The 20,547-nt window shown below is 33.7% G+C and overlaps 1 protein-coding gene across 5 annotated transcripts in view; it reads left to right on the top strand.

Annotated features, from left to right (window-relative positions):
* cadps2 (Ca++-dependent secretion activator 2) overlaps positions 1 to 20,547 on the top strand; it is a 182,509-nt gene that overhangs the window by 91,771 nt on the left and 70,191 nt on the right. For all 5 annotated transcript variants that reach the window (XM_067380104.1, XM_067380101.1, XM_067380102.1 and 2 more), the window contains exons 5-11: positions 814 to 1,044; positions 1,272 to 1,393; positions 10,694 to 10,805; positions 11,235 to 11,374; positions 17,768 to 17,834; positions 18,331 to 18,439; positions 20,268 to 20,474. In XM_067380104.1, coding sequence (XP_067236205.1) covers positions 814 to 1,044; positions 1,272 to 1,393; positions 10,694 to 10,805; positions 11,235 to 11,374; positions 17,768 to 17,834; positions 18,331 to 18,439; positions 20,268 to 20,474 — 988 coding nt within the window. The remainder of the gene's footprint in view (positions 1 to 813; positions 1,045 to 1,271; positions 1,394 to 10,693; positions 10,806 to 11,234; positions 11,375 to 17,767; positions 17,835 to 18,330; positions 18,440 to 20,267; positions 20,475 to 20,547) is intronic.

Below are 20,547 nucleotides of genomic sequence, written 5' to 3'. Positions count from 1 at the left end.
TGTGTGCGTCCATATGCTTTTTAATTACTGTAGATATCATCTTGTGAGGTGGCTTTAGTTCATTACAGAGTGCACATCAGTGTTTCCTTTACACAGGAAAAGACATCATTTGTGGATAAATTATTACAATCCGGTTCTTCTTGATGACTCCATCAGAAAGATTCACAAAAGTCTTGAACTAGCCAATTTGATAAATAAGAATAAAAACATTTTTTTTTTTTTTTTCCCAGAACAACTTTATGAAAAAAAAAAAGATTGGTTATGCTATTTTTTTGTGGATTGAGTCAATAATGTTGCGTACTCATTCAGAGCAATACGGAGAAAGTAAAATAATTAAAAAGAATAAAATTAAATGGTATTTATAAAAAAAAAAACAGATTTTTTTTTTGCAAAAAATATTAAAAGTTATGCTATTTTTAGCATATTGTGAAGTAAATCCGTACTAAATAATATATAATATAAAATACATAAGTAAGTAAATAAGAATAATTTTTTTTTTTTTTCTTAAATACTATTAGTTGGGCTATTTTTTAGCATATTTTTAATAGTCAACATTACATAAAAAAAAGAAAAATAGATTTTACTATTGGTTAGGCCATTTTTTTTATTTTTTTTTTGTGGACCAATATAGTTAATGAATGAACGAATTAACAAACAAATTAATGCATGAACAAACAAATGAATGAATGAATCAGTGAATTAATAAGTACATAAATAAATAGTTAGCATATTGTACACTAATTGTAAGGCTGAATCAACTGTATGAGTTCCTGGAAGTCACAATATTCATTCTGTTTATGCTGCGTCTGATAGGAGAGAAAGTTCCCAAAATTTATTTCCAAAGACATGGAGATGATGTACGTGGAGGAGCTCAGGTCATCTGTTAACCTGCTGATGGCTAACCTAGAGAGCCAGCCTGTGGCTAAAGACTTCAAGCCCAAAATCAAGCCCAAACTCACACCCATGAACAGCTTCCTGGACATCGGCGACGAGAACGACTTGCCTCTCTCCAAATCTGACGTAGTGCTGTCATTTAGTCTGGAGGTGAGACTGATAAAGTCACCATCAATGGGGTTGTCATGGTTTCAATTTTGCATGAAGTCTCAGCTATGAAACATTGGAATGGTATTTTGGGATTTTTTCATAATAGATCAAGTGGGTTAGTTCAACAGCTAGTTGCTAAAAAGCATGTCCATGAAAAGTGATCAGAACTCTACATTAAGTTTAATTGTTACTCAATCTGATCATGTGGTCTTGCGACTTTTGCTCAGATTGTGATCATAGAGGTGCAGGGGCTGAAATCCGTTGCTCCTAACCGAATTGTATACTGCACCATGGAGGTGGAGGGAGGAGAGAAGCTCCAGACGGATCAAGCTGAAGCCTCCAGACCACAGTGAGTATGGTGTTAAAAATAACGCTCAAAAGTAGCGTGAAATATTCTTGTGTTTTTAAAGAAGTAAATGTATTTCATTTTCCAAAAAAAAAAAAAAAAAACGTTTTCAACATTGATAATATTAAGATGCAGCAAATCAGCATATTAGAATGACTTCTGAAAGATCATGTGACTCATTCAATCATGTGAAAATTCAACTTTGATTACAGGAATGAAATACTTTTTACAATATATTCAAATACTGTAGTTATACTGTGAAATATTGAGTAATATTTCACAGTATTGCCATTTTTCTGTACTTTTAATCAAATAATAATGCAGTCTTGGTAAGCATAAAAGACTTTCAAAAACATTTAAAGAAAAAAAACTTTACCAACCCCAAACTTTTGAAAAATTATAAAGGCCCGGTTTCACAGACAGGGCTTTGCCTAAACCAGGATTAGACCTTAGTTCAATTAGGATATTTAAGTAACTTTTATAAATGTACACTTGAAAAAAAAATATTACTGGTGTGCATCTTGAGACAAAACAATGGCACAGATATATTTTAAGATATGTCAGTACAATTTGCTTTCAGTTCAAACAGCTCAAACATGCATTTTAGTCTAGGACTAGCTTAAGCCTTGCCTGTGAAACCAGGGGAAGGTTACCTGGAAAGTAAGATTAGCAAATCCAAAGATCAATTCTCAAACAGGATCATGCAAGGTCAAGAAAGAGTCAAAAATCCAATATCATATCCATTATTATACCATAAATGAAAAATAAAGGTCAAAAACAAGACTTCATGAAGATCGACAGCTTTATATCTCACCATGAGACTTTAAATTTTACAGCTGTGGCTTTATTTATCATAATTGCAACTTTAAATCTTGAAACCAAACAGTAGAGCCACGCTAGTGTTTTCTGTTAAGGGCTCCCTCTGGTGGTTGGGAGTTGCTTTATCAGAAACCGATTCAGTCCAGATGCCAGTTATGCCTTTATATAGAATAATTTTATAAAAAAATGTTTTAAATGTCTCTTTATGTTAACAGCATGTTTAGTTATAAGTTTTAAATTAAAAACATTTTCACACAGTCATTCATTATTCAGATGTACACAATGTGCCAATCTAACCTTTTTAAGGTCACTGCTCTATTTCATTTCTATAGATCGCTGACTTACAAATCTGTTGGGAACATCTCACACTTGCTTTTTATCTTCAGACCTTGAGCATGAAATCCCACTTATCTCATCAGCTCCCCATTAGCGTATAGTGACTTGTTTTGACACCGCAGACACATTGAAAATATGCCAGCTGCGCAGCTCTGAAGTGCAAATGTGGCTCTGTCACACTTCTGAACCCAGAATGAGACTCTTTTTGTATTTTATTAAGCAAAACAGATGAATTAGTGTGTAAAAAATTAATTTCTGTATAAATTTTGCAACAATGCACATTAGAGATGAGAGAAAACTTGAGTCAGAATCTCTCTTAATGACTGAAAAGTCAAACTTTGTCTTTATACATCTACACTTGCACTCGTAATGATGAGACGCTTAGGACAGAACAACATTTTGAGAATTTCTAGGAAACAAACAAATAGTTTTCACCATTGGACAGCCCTAGAGATTGCAGACTCCCTGGCCAGTGTACTAACTTGGAGCTGAATGAGACACACCCTAGTAGAAATTGGATTGTATGTGATCTCAATATTGGATTGTATGTGATCTGATTTCGCCTTATTGGTTTCAGTTTATTAGGTTCCACATTTGTTGAGTAGTTGTGGAGTTATTGTGTATTTATAGACACAGTTACTTTAATTTTATAAGTAAACAGTGTTCTGAGTATTTTAAGTGCACTTTGATTGCTGATTACTACTTTGACCAGGTAAATGCAAGAGTCATTTTCTCAGAGATCACTTGAATCAATCTTACCTCCAGGAGTTCCACTGTAGGCATGAAATGACGAGGAGGAATTCATCAAGCTTAGATGAGTTTTTCTCGCTCTCTGTGGAAGGCGGGTGGCCTTTAAGAATGTAGCGTTCAGTGGAAAGATGATTCAGATCACACTCATTTGGCCAGCTGTTTAGCTATATATTCTAAATGCATGCAAGGAACGCAAAGTCTGGAAGAAATGGCCCATCGATGAACAGCTTGAGATTAGATGTCGCTCCTAACTTTGTGTTAGAAGAAACTTGGGTTTTTTTGTATGTGGGTTTATATATTCACATATTCTATGTAGATATATGCATCTAAAGGGCTCATATATACACACACTAATAATTTAATGAATTATTCAAATGAAATGTGTATTTATTTATAGATATTTATCCTTTTTTACTGCTTGTCATGACCATTTTCAAACCTTTCTCTGACCCAACATATTTTTTCTTCTGTGCCTTTAAGAAATCTAATAGATCCATTAGATGGTCTTCACAATATGATTTCATTGTATACATAGATCATAAAGATCAGGGAAAATTCTGCCTGTTATGATCTCTGTAAAACAGTTCTTGAGCACATTGTAACCTAGAATGATATTGTATTGATTACTTTGTATTGTGCACTTACTGTATATTAAGGATTTAAGATTTACAATTTCTTTCCTATATATACAGAATATACACTCAAAAAAAGTGCTATATAGCAATAAAAGTGGTTCTTGGCTCGTAATCATAGGGGAACAACTTCTGGTGCTATGTTGCACCATATCTTTAAAGGTGCTCTACAGCACCTGTGTCCTTTGTGGTGCTAAGTAGAACCTATAAGCAATGTTCCCTCAATTTTTTTTCTCGCTGAGCAAAACTTTTCTCTGTTGAGCGCACATTTTGGCCACCTGAGCAAAAACATACTTTATATCAGACCTGTACAATGAACGTAAACACACACAAACAAAAAATGGTTTTATCATGCAACTGTAACATTTTACTTTAATGTGCCGTTTCTATTTTATTTGACCCTTGATGTAACTTAGTGATATATTAAATAATATGTTTGAAAACGAGCAGTTCAGTCACTAAATTAAGCACATTTTAGGTTACTTGAGATTTTTTCACATTGCTGTATTAACTGTACCAGTCTTTACCAAGAAATTCTATTAAAAAATAATTTCTGTCCTCCTGTAGGACTATTCTTTATAATAATATAATATGAGCAGTTACAATGGACAACCATAATGTGTTTTTGTACAGTCAATTATTAGCAACAAACAGTGTTAAACCATCAAAATTACATGTTTATTGCTTATGAATTTCACAGATTTTATATACCAGGAGGTTTCAAGATTTTTCGTGGCACGGAGCCCTAAACAATCAGATCAAGTTTTTATTAGGCTTACATTATAATATAATAAAATATAATATAATATTTAAGTATTTAAACTGATATACAGTATTATATCAGTTTAAATGCTTCCATTTGTTTTAATATATTATAAAGTAAAAACAAACTGAAGCATTTAAACAGATCTGATAACTAAATATTTTTAAGAAAAGTGAACGTTAACTCTTTTATAGTTATCCCTGAAACCCACAGCACCACCACACACAATAATCTATTTAAACTGAGGTAAATCACTGATGTTTTGTGAGTTTGTAAGCTACACCTGTGGTGGGAGTGTGATTGTAAATGTCTCAGAGTTTTGTTAGCATTCTGTGCCCATCATCCGTTATTTCCGCCACTTTTCATTAAAACATGGCGTTTTATTTCACATTTCTTTTCGTTTCGCGTTGCCTCTCGTATTGAGGTATTTAGTCCGCAAACATTACAGTATTCTTACTGCGACTGATTTGGCTCAGGGCCAGCCAGCTCACACGCGCTCAATCGTTCTCTTTCTATGAAACCCGTAAACCGCATTCACCGGTTCTAACTCTATAGCGACAATAACTCTATAGCGGTTGTCCAGAGCACTGCAATTATTTCTCATTTAAAATACTACAATCAAATGGATTTCCCCACACACGATTTTCATGTCTGTTCTCTGCGCAGCAATTATTTTTTTTCACGCGTGCAGCTTAGAGGGAACATTGCCTATAAGAGGTGCCATATCGCATTTTTATCGCAAAATGGTGCTAAACAGCACCAACAGTGGTTCTTTGGCTCGTAAAAAAAAGACCCTTAAAAGGGGCTTAACAGGTTGTTTGTACGGCAGTGGTGCTATAAAGCACCTTAACCACCCCAAAGAACCACTTAAAGAACCATACAGGGGATTTACAGGTCCTGTATACAGTGGCGGTGCTATATAGCACCTCAGTCATCCCAAAGAACCGCAGAACCGCTGAAGAACCACTGAAGCACCAAGATTTGGTGCTATACAGCATTTAAAGTGGTTCCCCTATGATTACGAGCCAAAGAACCACTTTTAGTACTATATAGCACCATTTCGTGTGCAGAATTATTAGGCAAGTTGATTTTCTGATTATATTTTTTCCAAGCACATTTTACAAATTCCAAACCACATTAATCTTAATTACTATTAATTTTGTATTGAATAATTTTTAAGTGATATACAGTATAATTCAGGTGTGCATAATTATTAATTAGGTTTTCTTTTACAGGCAAAATGAGCCAAAAAAGAGATTTAACTCACACTGAAAAGTCAAGAAATATTAAATGCCCATGAGAAGGATGCAATACTAGAAATTGCAAAGGTCCGAAGACCATTGGACAGTGAAACGCTCATTGGGTCATCAGGGTCAGACAAAAACAGCTGGAGAAGAAAAGACACCCATTAACTGCAAAATAATTAACAATTAAGTCTCCATTTTCCAGAACTGAAACCTACCTGGAGTCTCCAGAAGTGCAAGGTGTCAGGATCATCTCAGAGACTTAGGTTAGCTAAAGAATCCTAAAAAACGACCCGCTCTTAATAAGAATCACAAGCTGAAGTGTTGTAAAATACATGACGACAGTTTTATTTATAGGCTTTACAGACAGACCGATTGAGAGTGAATCTTGAAGGACCAGCACCGCATCCTTTTGTACAACTTTTTGAAGAATTTATCTCGCAGTAAGGTGTGGGAATTCATTTTTAGTCCATTTCCTATCTGAAAAGTACATCTTGCAGATATGGAATGAAAATGATCTTCCAAAACTTACTGCCAGATTTTGGAAGATATGCTGGTGATCTTCAGATCATTGTCCAGTTGCATGACCCAATTTTGGCCAAGCTTTAGCTGTCGGACGGATGGCCTCACATTTGACTCTAGAATACTTTGGTATACAGAGGAGTTCATGGTCGACTCAATGACTGTAATGTACCCACATGCTGTGGCTACAATATAATCCCAAAATCATCACCCTTCCACCACAAGTAAGACTTTTGATATGAGGAGTTTGTTCTGATATGCTGTGTTTGGTTTTCACCGAACTTGACTCTGGGCATTATGGCCAAACATCTCCATGGACTTTGTTCCAGAAGTCTTGTGGTTTGTTCAGATGCAACTTTGCAAACCTAAAGCATGCTGCCTTGTTCTTTTGAGAAGAAGCTTTCTCCTGGCAACCCTTCCAAACACGCTATACTTGTACGTCTTTTTCTAATCGTACTGTCATGTCCTATATATGTGCATATATATATATAAACAGTTTCTGTTATCACAGCAAAACAAACATAAACAAGACCCACGTTTCTTCTAACACAAAGTTAAGAGCAAAATCAGTTATTTTCCTCCAGCGGACACTTTCATTTTTAATCTCCTCAAGGTGAATGAGTGGCTTGTGAGATGATTTCGGTGTGTTTATTGTGCCGTCATCTGCCGGGGTCATGTGGTTAAATCCAGTAAGGCTCACAACTGACCTGACAGTATGACGTTAATTCACACAGAGGAATCAGATCTTGCTGATTCCAAGATTCGTGCATGTGGCCATTTATGTTAAAAGGGGTCATGAAAAATATACTGAATCTTTTTTTTTTTTTGAAATCATGTTAAACTAAATAACAATGTTAGCTTCATCAGTATATCTCAAAGAGGAAATATATTACTGTATTTATTATTTTTTGTGATATATTTTGTGTGTATAATTTATTTAATGTAACAAGTATTACTAGTGGAAGTTCTTCCTATCGAATATGTCTGACAGATGAGATTGTATTATGTTAGAATTAAATTAGGATTACATTTTAATCTGGCCAATGATGTATTTCCTGGAAATGTGATTACAGAGAAGGTGGCAAAGCATTATTGTAAGGATTTAGATGTTTATTCTAAGTCTTTTATTGCCTTTTTGCACATAACCTACAAATGAAAGTGTAATGAAACCCATTTTCTCTAAGGTGTTTTTACTTTGAATACTTTGAATGCTTTTCTTTTTTAAATCAGTTTTTTTTTTGCAGTACTCACTGATTAAAAATCTCCACTGCAAATCTCTTGAGTTTTAAAGATGATTATTATTCTCAATTAGTGGCTGGTTTTGTCGATGTGAGCATGTTGTACGGAAATGCGACTAAATTTAGAAAGTCCTTTTAATGTGAATTATTTATTGCATCATTGTACTGATTTTTATTAGATGTGAAGAACTAATGTTTTGTTGCCTTGGAAACAGTTGACAACTTATTAAATGGTCCTCCTTTCTTGTTTTGGGGGTTCAGACAGCCTCTAGGTGGTGAGAGGTCAGTTTTAGACCAGTAACGCAAACAGACCTCCCAAAATATCCATCCACTGATGGAGCTCCCCAAGGCGGTTTTGGGCTCTGGATAGTGTCAATAAGAGTGAAGACAAAATGATCTCGTCTGTCATTGTCATTGGCAAAAGCTAGTCAAAATTCAGTTTAGGAAAGTAAACAGTAACAAATAAAGGGATTAAGGTTTGGCTGGTTAGCATTAGCACCTGCTGGTACACTGAAAACTATTGGATTAGAAACAAATTAATTACAAAGAAATACATTGAATTACTGTAAATTAAATTTGGAAGTAGAAAGACTAATAATGGGCTTCAGATATCTTCAAAAAATAATTTTGTTTACAGTGTAAATAGCATAACAATGGCTGTAAAGAGCATTTTTCTTCATTGACGGCCATGTTTTCTGACTGAATCCCATTGAGTTGAATGGGAAGGCTAACAGATATTACGCACATCCTTGGTAACATCATAAGGCCAACGGACACCCAGCCGAGATTCACACTGAAGCTCAGATACCAAAGACAGTGATTCAGCTCTATGACTCAGTGTTTGTTGTAGACACACAGTCTAGACTAGCTGTGAAAAGTGTGCTGAATCATGATTAAGAAGTTTAATACTTAATTTGATTTAAGAGATTCATTCGTTCCAGCATTTTTTCTGTTGAAGTGTATACTTAATTCATCAGTATATTCAGATCTCATATGCTATAAGCTCGAGCTCAACCAAGTATAGTTCAGTTTATCTGCATTACAGGCCTTGTTCTAGATCTTATACTATATGGAAAACATGCTTGGCTTGCCATATGACATTCAAAACTCTGTCTGGGGGCTTGATTGCTTTAGAAAGCAGAAGAACTGAATTAGATGTGGGAGCTGACTCCTACAGTCAGTTTGCTACAAGCAACTGTTGGCCCGCTTGAGAGAGAGTCAGTTGGATTATGTTGTTGTGTGTTTACTCTGCTACAGATATACAATATGTCTGCATTTTCATACTGATCCTATATCAGAAACTCACACATAGACGCACACTCACAAGCTGATATTCAAGCATGCCATACTTGAAGACGACTCTGTCATGCTCTGCCAACTTCTCTGACAGTCAATATTTGAGTCTTTCTTTTGGAATCAAGTCATGTTTTTAGAGTCGAGCCATGTTTTAAAGTCTTTTTTTTTTTTGTCAAAATGTGTTGGTTTAGTTGTTGTTGTTTTTAGTCTTTCTTTTGGAGTAGAGTTGTTTTTAAGCCTTTTGATGTCATGTTTATAAGTCTAGTTTCGGTTTTCAAGTGTTGTTTTTGGAGTCAAAATGAGTTTTTTAGTCTTGCTTTTGGAGTCAAGTCATGTTTTAAGTCTTGCTTTTGAAGTCGAAATAGTTTTTTTATGCCTCGGGTTTGAAGTCAACTCATGGTTTTAGTACTGGGTTTCGAGTCAAGTCTGTTTTGGGGTCAAAATGTGTTTTTATGTCTTGGCTTTGTAGTCAAGTTATGTTTTTAAGGCTTGTTTTTGAAGTCAAGTCATGTTTTAAAGTCTCTTGAAGTCAAAATGTATTTTAAAATGTATTTAAATAGATTTTTTGAAGTTGTGTATTTTGAGCCAAATTTGTTCTTAAAGGAACACTCCACTTTTTTTGAAAATAGGCTCATTTTCCAACTCCCCTAGAGTTAAACAGTTGAGTTTTACCATTTTCGAATCCATTCAGCCGATCTCCGGTTCTGGCGGTACCACTTTTAGCATAGCTTAGCATAGTTCATTGAATCTGATTAGACCGTTAGCATTGCGCTTAAAAATGACCAAAGAGTTTTGATATTTTTCCTATTTAAAACTTGACTCTTCTGTAGTTAAATCGTGTACAAAGACCGACAGAAAATGAAAAGTTGTGATTTTCTAGACCGATTATGGCTAGCAAATATACTGTGAGAGACGCTGCGTATATCATTGCACTGCTGCACCCATGGGACGGCAGCAAAGTTCCTTGATTATTACGCCAGAACGAGAGTATAGTTCCTAGCCATATCACTTTATATGATGAACAGATTTAATTTAGTGTTTTATTCACATATAAACATCAGCAAACATAAACAGAAGCTCAACCGAACCTGCTTGACGCGTGAGAACAAACCTCTTGGTGAAGCTCAAACTTGCTGTGTAACACAAGAATGAACCTCATTGGTCCTCACACACGTCAATCAAACATGTTTGAGCTTCCGTTTACCACTGATTTATGAGTTGATTAATGTTTCTATGTGAATAAAAGCCTGAATTAAATCTGTTCATCATATAAAGCGATTGAGTCTGTTCAGAAAATTTGGACTAATCCACTCAATTCATATGGATTAGTTTTACGATCTCTTTATAAACTTTTGTTTAATTAAAAACAAAAGTAAGTGTAAGTTTAACTGTGTCAAAGTGGTAGTTGCGTAACTGTCAATGGAGTGACAGAAAGCTCTCAGATTTCATCAAAAAGACCTTTATTTGTGTTTCGAAGATGAACGAAAATCTTTTTATTAGAGTCATTATTGTTTAACACTGAAAAAACATGCATAACAAAAGCACTGCCTTACAAAAATGAATAGATACTTTATCATCCCACATACTAATTTAATCAAACACAGACAGGAATATTCAGCAGGTACTCCATCGTGGGTCTGGAGAAGTGGTGAAAGCAAATTAAGTCTCCTATTGTGACGGCTGATTGTTTTCTTCTTCTTCAGGTGGGGCACACAAGGAGATTTCACCACCACACACCCCCTGCCCGCGGTCAAAGTCAAACTCTTCACCGAAAGCACTGGAGTCCTGGCTCTGGAGGACAAAGAGCTGGGCAGGGTGAGACAAGTGTCTGTCTGTCCGTTCACCGCTGAGGTTTACAGCAAGCTGCCTTTGCGTTTGATCTCCACAATGTGCTCAATTATTAGCTGATGTTGTGGGAACAGATGTTCGGCACACAGTGTGTGAACCGTGCACATGTGTCTGTATGTGTGCGAGGGGAAAGTGAGCTACAGGCGAGGAAATCTCTAGTCATTAGGGCTCACGCTCCCACAGTAACAGATGGAGACTCCCCATTAGAGACTCGCACCAAACAGACTGCACCTCCTCCATCCATTTTCTCCTGCCGTCTCTCTCCGATAGTAACCCTCTTTTTCTCTCGTCTCCCCTTCACACCTATTTCTCCAGCTGCCCATCCAGGTGTATCTGTCCTAATAATTTGTTTCTCGTTTTCTCTCTCTCTCTCTTACTGTCTGTCGTTCTGTCTAGGTGGTTCTTCACCCCACCACAAACGGGCCCAAAACGGCAGAGTTTCACAAGATGGTAGTGCCTAAGAACAGCCAAGATGTGGATCTGAAAATCAAACTGGCGGTCCGCATGGACAAGCCCCCCAACATGAAGCATAGCGGGTACGTCTATGATGATGCTCACGTGTGTGTTTATATTATATAAGACATGAGGGAAAAACAATGCACACAATAAAACTACAAAGCGATATTCCATGGATAAAATTCCATGTTTATTTAATAATATAAGGGTCGTTTCTCACATGTGGGGAATAATCTCTATTATTATATAAATGATAATATATACTATATATAATATATTTAGCATTTGTTTGAAGGAGTTTTATTTTTTCTTGGTAGTAAAAAACCCCATTCAGCTGAATGCCAGTTTACATGAAGGAGTTACATTGGGAAAAGTGTGATTATAGTGCCATCTTGTGTCTGGTGATTGTATATTTCATTTATTATTTTTGTGAGTCCCCTTATCACACATTATCTATCTATCTATCTATCTATCTATCTATCTATCTATCTATCTATCTATCTATCTATCTATCTATCTATCTATCTATCTATCTATCTATCTATCTATCTATCTATCTATCTATCTATCTATCTATCTATCTATGGTATTCCATATGATGGATTATAAAGTAACTAATTAAATCAACATTAGAATAAATAGCATCATTAAATAATATTACTAAAAAAATTGCAGCATTAAACAGAAGTAAACAAAAAAATAAAAGAAGAAACAATGAAATGAATCTAATTCTAATTCAGATTTGTAAATGCAACAAAATTAAAAGAAAGGAAAATTACAAATCAGACTGCAAATTAAAATGAAATAATGAACATTAAAATAAATAGCAACATTAAATAACATCAAATAGAAATTTGGTGACATTAAAGGAACACTCCACTTTTTTTGAAAATAGGCTCATTTTCCAGCTCCCCTAGAGTTAAACAGTTGAGTTTTACCGTTTTCGAATCCATTCAGCCGATCTCCGGTTCTGGCGGTACCACTTTTAGCATAGCTTAGCATAGTTCATTGAATCTGATTAGACCGTTAGCATCGCGCTTAAAAATCACCAAAGAGTTTTGATATTTTTCATATTTAAAACTTGACTCTTCTGTAGTTAAATCGTGTACTAAGACCGAAGGAAAATGAAAAGTTGTGATTTTCTAGGCCTATATGGCTAGGAACTATACTCTCATTCAGGCGTAATAATCAAGGGACTTTGCTGCCGTATCATGACTGCAGCAGTGCAATGATATTACGCAGCGCCCGTGAGCCCCTGCTTGCACAGGGAACGTGCCTTGCAACCATGGAGACGTTTGTGAGAGACGCTGCGTAATATCATTGCGCCTGCTGCAGCCATGATACGGCAGCAAAGTTCCTTGATTACGCAAAAAAATTAAAATAAAAAATGTTTTTAATTTTTCAGATTTTAAATTTTTAAAAGCAATGAAAATACAATGAAGAAACAACAGATTACAAATTTTACAAATTAAATAATGAACATTCAAATAAATAGCAACATTAAAAAAACATTAAAATTTCCGGATAATTTACTCACCCCCATGTCATCCAAGATGTTTCTGTCTTTCTTTCTTCAGTCGAAATTTTTTTTTAGTTTTTTGAGGAAAACATTCCAGGATTTTTCTCCTTATAGTGGACTTCAATGGACTCCAAACGATTGAAGGTCAAAATTACAGTTTCAGTGCAGCTTCAAAGGGCTCTACACGATCCCAGACAAGGAATAAGGGTCTTATCTAGAGAAACCATCTATTTTCTAAAAAATAAAATAAAAATGTATATACTTTTTAACCACAAATGCTCATCTTGCACAGCTCTGCGATGTGCCACACATTACGTAATCACGTTAGAAAAGTCACGCGTGACGTAGGCGGAAGAGCGAAAAACTCCATCTCATTTTCTCCTCCGATTTCAAAATCGTCCAACATCGTTGTTTTACCCTTTTTTGTAAAGGCCGTTAGAATTAGTCTTTGCACAATCGCTTTGTAGACAATGAATTGTTACTGCCACCTACATCACATGTGACCTTTCTAATGTGATTATGCAATGCGTGGCGCATCGCAGAGCTTGTTCAAGATGAGCATTTGTGGTTAAAAAGTATATACATTTTTATTTTATTTTTTAGAAAATAGATAGTTTCGCTAGATAAGACCCTTATTCCTCATCTGGTATCGTTTAAAGCTCTTTGAAGCTGCAATGAAACTGTAATTTTGACCTTCAACCGTTTGGAGTCCATTGAAGTCCACTATAAGGAGAAAAGTCCTGGAATGTTTTCCTCAAAAACATTAATTTCTTTTCGACTGAAGGAAGAAAGACATGGAGGTGAGTAAATTATCAGGAACATTGAATTCTGAAGTGAACTAATCCTTTAAGAAATTAAGCATCATTAAACATAAGTAAACAAACAAACAAAAAAATTGTATACGTGTTTTTTTTTACCTACCTAAACAGCAATGTTTTTAATGAAACAAATTGTAAATGTTCACTCTATTACAAAAATCTGCTCCTTCTGTCTGTTAGTTTTCACTCCTCCAGTATGAGCTCTGTCAGTAAATGCCATAGTTTCCAAAAGTGAGTAGCACCAGAGAAGATGTGGGGGACCAGCTGCTGGGGTCCTTCCCTGAGCAGGGCGAGGTCAGGGGTCATATCAGTGCCATCAGCCTGCTAATTACACAGAGGCCCTGCATGATTTCTCTATAGAGCGGCTCCCTGAGAGGCCTGTCCTAATTGGCAGAAGCCTCTTCAACCTGGAATTACCTCTTTAGCAGACCCCACAAGACAGATACAAGCTTACTCTGGCCATTCTCACACAGATATAGAGCATATGTTTGTGCTGAGACTTATTAATAATCAAATTTATAGGATTAATTGTGACATTTTATACAATGTTTAATTACTTACTTTACCCTCTTCTTTTTTCTTTTATCTATCGGACACATTACACAATTTTTTAATGAATAATGATTTAAATTTCAGCCTGTTCCTCAAACAAATGTAGCTTCAGAAGACTTTGAATATGCCGCACAAATCAGAGACTATTTTTATCATGCTTTTGATACTCATTAAACATACACAATAATCATAAGATGAATTTATTTATAATTTGCTGTTCAAGGATTCAGAGTTGGTATTCGTAAAAGCAAGAAAATTACGAGAGGAAAAACGGATTAAAAATGAAATAATGTACATACAGATAAATAGCATCATGAGATAATATTTAAATAAACATTTGGCAAAAGCAAACATAAGTAAACAAAAAATTAAAAGAAAAAACAATAAAATTAATCTAATTTTACTTCAGATTTGGCATTTGTAAAAGCAGCAAAGTTACAAGAAAGGAAAAAAACTCACTGTAAAAAGAATTGTTGGTTTAACTTAAAATAGTAAGTTACCTGGTTGCCTTAAAATTGAGTTCATTGAAATTAAAGTTGAGTTAATACAATGAAGGTGATTGATTTAATCAACAGAAACTCAAAATATTATATTATCTGAACCACATTAATTATTGAAGTTGATTTGACAAAAAAAATGTGAAAACAAATCATGAAAATATTTAATAAGTAAACAAAAAATTAAAAAAAAAAAAATTAAAAAATGTATATATTTTTGATTTGCTGGTTAAGAATTCAGATTTGGTATTTTTTTTAAAGCAACGAAAATACAAAGAAGGAAAAACTTATTTTTAAAGTTTAAAAATTAAATATTGAACATTCAAATAAATAGCTATATTAAAAATATTAAATAATAATAAAAAATGGCAAAATTAAACCTAGATAACAAAACAAATAATAAAGAAAACATTATAAAAAAAAAAAAAAAATATATATATATATATATATATATATATATATATATATATATATATATATATATATATATATATATATATATATATTTTTTTTTTTTAATTTGGTATTTATAAAAGCAGCAGCATTACAAGGGAGGAGAAAAACAGATTTCAAATTAAAAATTAAATAATGAACATTCAAATAAATAGCTTCATTTAAAAAAAACAAACAAAAAACAATAAATAATAAAAAATTGTCAACATTAAACATAAAATAAAACAATAAGGAATTTATTTTTATTTTTAGGGTCAAGAATTTAGATTTGGTATATTATAAAAGCAACAAAAGTACAACCAATTACAAATTAATAATTAAATAATAATCATCATCCAAATAAATGGCTACATTAAAAAACATTAAATACAAATTTGGCAGCATTAAACCCAAGTAAACAAAAAAATCAATACATTAAATATGAATTAAAATATTAAATGAATTTGTTTTGTAAATTACTTATATATACACCTAAACAGCAAAGTTTGAATCAAATGATTTGTAAATGTTCTTTTTATTTCCAGACAAATATCTGATTTCTTCAACAGGTCTTCTGATCCTCTTTTGAGATTCGTAAGACCAAAATCATACCATTTCACTCTTAGGTTTTGTCCAATTACCCATATACCCACACACATCCACCAAAACAAACACCTGATGACTATCCCAGTGCATGTGAAGAGAGGGAGCGGGATCGGCGGGGAGATTTTCAGGTTGAGTGCACCCCATTAAAGGAAGCCATCTGTTTATCAGCAGAGCGACTGAAGAATTGGGAGGCATTCAGTTTTGTGGAGTGACCCTAACCATGGCCCTGAGAGAGAGAGAGAGAGAGAGAGAGAGAGCTGCCAGCTCTAGTCTGATCAGTCTGTCTCTGTCTCACTTGAGCTCACTGGCGCACGCTTTCTCCCCCATGCTCCTTTTTACTTCTTTTTGTATCCTTTAAAAACCATCTTTGCCCTTGTTCGTTCGAGGGCCAGGGCACACATTAAAGCCCTTTTTACACATTCACATTTTTCTCTCCTGAAATCTCCTTTAACCTCACCTTTTGGTTACAACTGCACATCGCATTTATGATCATTGATTTGTGTTATCGCATGCGGGAGAAAGACAGAAAATTAATAAGACAATATTATTTACATATTAATATTTTGAATTAACATTATTTTATATATATATATATATATATATATATATATATATATATATATATATATATATAATATGTGTGTGTGTGTGTTTTTCATTTTAATTTCAGTTTTGGGCATTTTTATGGTCATTTTTATTCATTTTTTTATATTTCTGGTCATTTTTATTTATTTTTATTTCTATTCACAATAACAACACTTGTTTAAGAGCCGGGAAATAATGTTCTGATTGCTACAAGAAATAATTATTTGCTAGTCAGTTTATATATATATATATATATATATATATATATATATATATATATATATATATATATAATATTTTTTTTTTTTTTTTTTTTTTTTTCTAATGCTTTTACACCATAGAGAAGTTCAGTTTATCTGCAATACCGCCGTTCAACCACATGGGGGCACTGCTACCGTTGTAATAACATCTAATGACGCTTTCCTGAAATGCGTTTAATCTACCTTTTTACAGTCATATTGACATAAATTATGAGTTTAACAGTTGTATTATGTTTAAAAGCTCAATACAGTATCATAATGTGCATTAAATTATGTATTTGTGATAAACTTATTGACTTTTCCCGGATGTTGAGCGGAGCCTGACAACAGGATGTGGCGATTTAAATAAAGTGTTTATACAAACAATTCGAGCACTTTCTAGCCGTATTTTTGAAAGTAGTCTGACTCATTTCAGTTACTTAAAGTGGTTTTATTTAGCCAGTGTTGTGTTTTATGCTATTAGAATTTATAATACGACCATATCATATTAATTTCTCGAGGCGTGAAATTAAATAGTCATGAACTAATCATGTCAAACATGCATTTGCAGCTCTTTTCCTCCCTCAGACCGTTTCTTAGCTACACTACTGATAGGAAAACATGAACTTTTTCATTATTATCGAACAAATGTTGCTTTTAGAAGATTAATATTATTATTCATCCGCCGCGGAGTGAGCGAAGTCGGCTGGAAAGTGCCCGCGGCGCGCCCGTTCACCCGGAGGTCGTCCTGCCCGCCATTGTTGCCGTCCAAATGGGATCATGTGTATCAGAAAGGTGTCGGAGAGTGAGCTGAAAATCACTTTCACAAGTGGATGATTACCTCTGCCACATGTTAACCCAGACTGGCCCGCTTCCATGCACTCATTGCTCCTTCAACCTTGACTGGAGCTTTCTTTCCCCCACAGGCCCTCTATGTGTCCGTTTATGAAGAATTGATTTCATCTCACCCATATTTCTGCACATATCCTTCTTTTTTTGTTATATTTCCAAGAATGTGTGGTAATCAATAGCCTAAGATGCTCTGTCATTGAATGAATATGAATTCAGGCTTTTGGGAATTGATGAATGGCTAAAACCTGACAGCAACTAAACACCATGATTATTTTTTCTTCATGTCCATAAACCAAAATAAATAAATAAATCAAGTTTCTGCTGAAGATTCGATTAATCCATGACACTCATCATAATGTGTTTTTCTCTGTAGGTATCTTTACGCTTTAGGCCAGAGAGTCTGGAAGAGATGGAAGAGGAGATATTTTGTGCTTGTTCAGGTGGGCAGACGTCCTAATTACAGCTTTATGTTTCAATTTAATTCATTTGTCGCTATAAAAGAACACATTTCTTAAGGTTATTTGAGCTAAATCAGTGTCATACACAACCATCATCTTCCTGACTGAAATTTCTGTTGTTTGTAAGAGAGAGAAAAACTGTTTTAAGGTATGATTTGTAATTTAATGCATGTAAAATGACCTAACTGGTATCATTTGAGTCATCAGCTACTCTTGTTTAGCTTGATGTACACACACAAAAAGAGAGAAATATATTGACTTTAATCAATTTGATTAAAATACCAGATAAAATACCAGAAAAATGCAAAAATGCATTTGGTGTTAAAACGGCTTTCTTTGTACTTGAAGATCATTTACACAAAACTGTACATTTTTTAAGCTATTTTAATGTGTAGCACACAAAGACAGGATTTTTGTTTTTGTTAAAATTTAAGACAAAAACGTTACAATGATTTCCTGCGTCTCTTCTGTTGTTCAGGTGAGTCAGTACACATTTGCCATGTGCAGTTACCGGGAGAAGAAGTCAGAGCCGCATGAGCTGATGCAGTTGGACGGGTATACGGTAGATTACTCCGATCCGCAGCCAGGTATAGTCACGCTTCAACAATAACCAGTTATTTAGTAACTCAGACTCAGTCAAATGCTTCTTCTGTGCGCATTTAGATCTTTTGGATGGTTATAATACATTTCAGTGATCTGTTTCTTAAATTTGAATTTTGCATTTAAAAGAGTATCATGAGTTTAAATGATGTAGGTATGAATTATTGAAGAAAACCAGAATCTAAAATGTGACCATTCATAAGTCACACGGGTATATTTGTATCAATAGCCAACAATACATTGTATGGGTCAAAATTATCGATTTTTCTTTTATGCCAAAAATCATTAGGATATTAGGTAAAGATCATGTGCCATGAAGATATTTTGTAAATTTCCTACCAAAAATATTTTTGTGAGTGGATATGTGTTGATCAGGACAACTTTAAAGGCGATTTTCTCAATATTTAGATTTTTTTTTTTTTGCACCCTCAGATTCCAGATTTTCAAAAAAAAAAAATGGTTGCATCTCGGCTCGTGGCTTGTAATAGTTGTATAAAATATTGTCCTATCCTAACATACACCAATGGAAAGCTTATTAATTTAGCTTTCCGATAATGTACTGTATAAATATCAATTTAAAAAAAAATTGACCCTTATGACTGACTCACATATAACGAAAATAAGCGGGAAACGGCATTTATAGATTCAGAATATTGTTTTTTTTATAATAATAATAATAATACTGTGCATAAGAAGTCGACATGCTTTAAGGGAGTGCAGTAAAATTGATTTTTAAATTTTATAATTTATATGTAAAAACATATTATTAATATCTAGTGTAATATGTTGTAAATTATCAATATATTTTCATTTAGATTTTATATTTATAAGCTTATGGTCATATATTTTACAAATATAAATAAAAATGTATCGATATTTATACGTAAAAATATAAAATTATAAATGTCAATAGTGTAATATGTTGTAAATTATAAATATATTTTCTTTTAGATTTTATATTTATAAGCTTATGGTCATATATTTTACATAAATAAAAATGTATAGATATTTATATGTAAAAAATATAAAATATATTATAAATGTAAATAGTGTAATATGTTGTAAAATTATAAATATATTTTCTTTTAGGTTTTATATTTATAAGGTTATGGTAATATATTTTACAAATATAAATAAAAAATTATAGATATTTCTAACATACTTTATATTGAATATTTATAATATAAAATAATGTATTTTATATTTATAATCTTATTTTATAAACTTTATCTCAACAGCAGTGTGACAGTTATGGCCAAATAACTGAGATGTTTTACACGGTATTCTGTATAAAATGTAAAAAACATTTTTATTTATATGTGACCCTGGAGCACAAAACCAGTCAAAAGGGTCAGTTTTTTTTTTTAATTGAGATTGATACATCATCTAAAAGATGAATAAATAAGCTTTGGTCGAGATACGACTATTTGAAAATCTGAGTGTGAAAAAAAAAAAATCTAAATATTGAGAAAATTGCGTTTTAAAGTTCTTAGCAACGCATATCCACTCACAAAATTACATTTTTGAAATATTCACCTTAGAAAATATTTAATATCATTTATTTAATATCCTAATGATTTTTGGCATAAAAGAAAAATCGATAATTTTGACCCATACAGTGTATTGTTGGCTCTTGCTACAAATATACCCGTGTGACTTATCACATATGTTGTATTTATTTATTTATTTATTTATTTATTTTTAAATCAGAGTCTTAAGCAGTTTTACTTTGAGATCAGCATCACTTAAGTCATTACGTGTGCAGTAAGTGTACAATGACTGATACGGATCAATCTGCAACAACAACTTCTGCAGGTCTTCAAGGAGGCAGAGCGTTCTTCAGCGCTGTTCGAGAAGGTGATCTGGTGGTATTCGCCAGCAGTGACGATCAGGACCGCGCTCTTTGGGTCCAGGCCATGTACCGCGCCACAGGCCAATCCTACAAACCATTAGCGCCTGCCCAGAACCAGCAGAACTGCAGAGGAGGAAACGCCCAAAAAGATGCCCCTGTGTCCTTACTCAGTACGTGATCTTTTATCCATCTCTTAGATACTACTATCTGTGATTTAAATGCCATTGCAATGTATTGTGTTCT

Source organism: Chanodichthys erythropterus, chromosome 24 (assembly GCF_024489055.1).
Source record: "Chanodichthys erythropterus isolate Z2021 chromosome 24, ASM2448905v1, whole genome shotgun sequence".
NCBI lineage: Eukaryota > Metazoa > Chordata > Actinopteri > Cypriniformes > Xenocyprididae > Chanodichthys > Chanodichthys erythropterus.
Note: the sequence above shows the minus strand (reverse complement) of the source record. Positions and strands in the feature narration are given on the sequence as shown.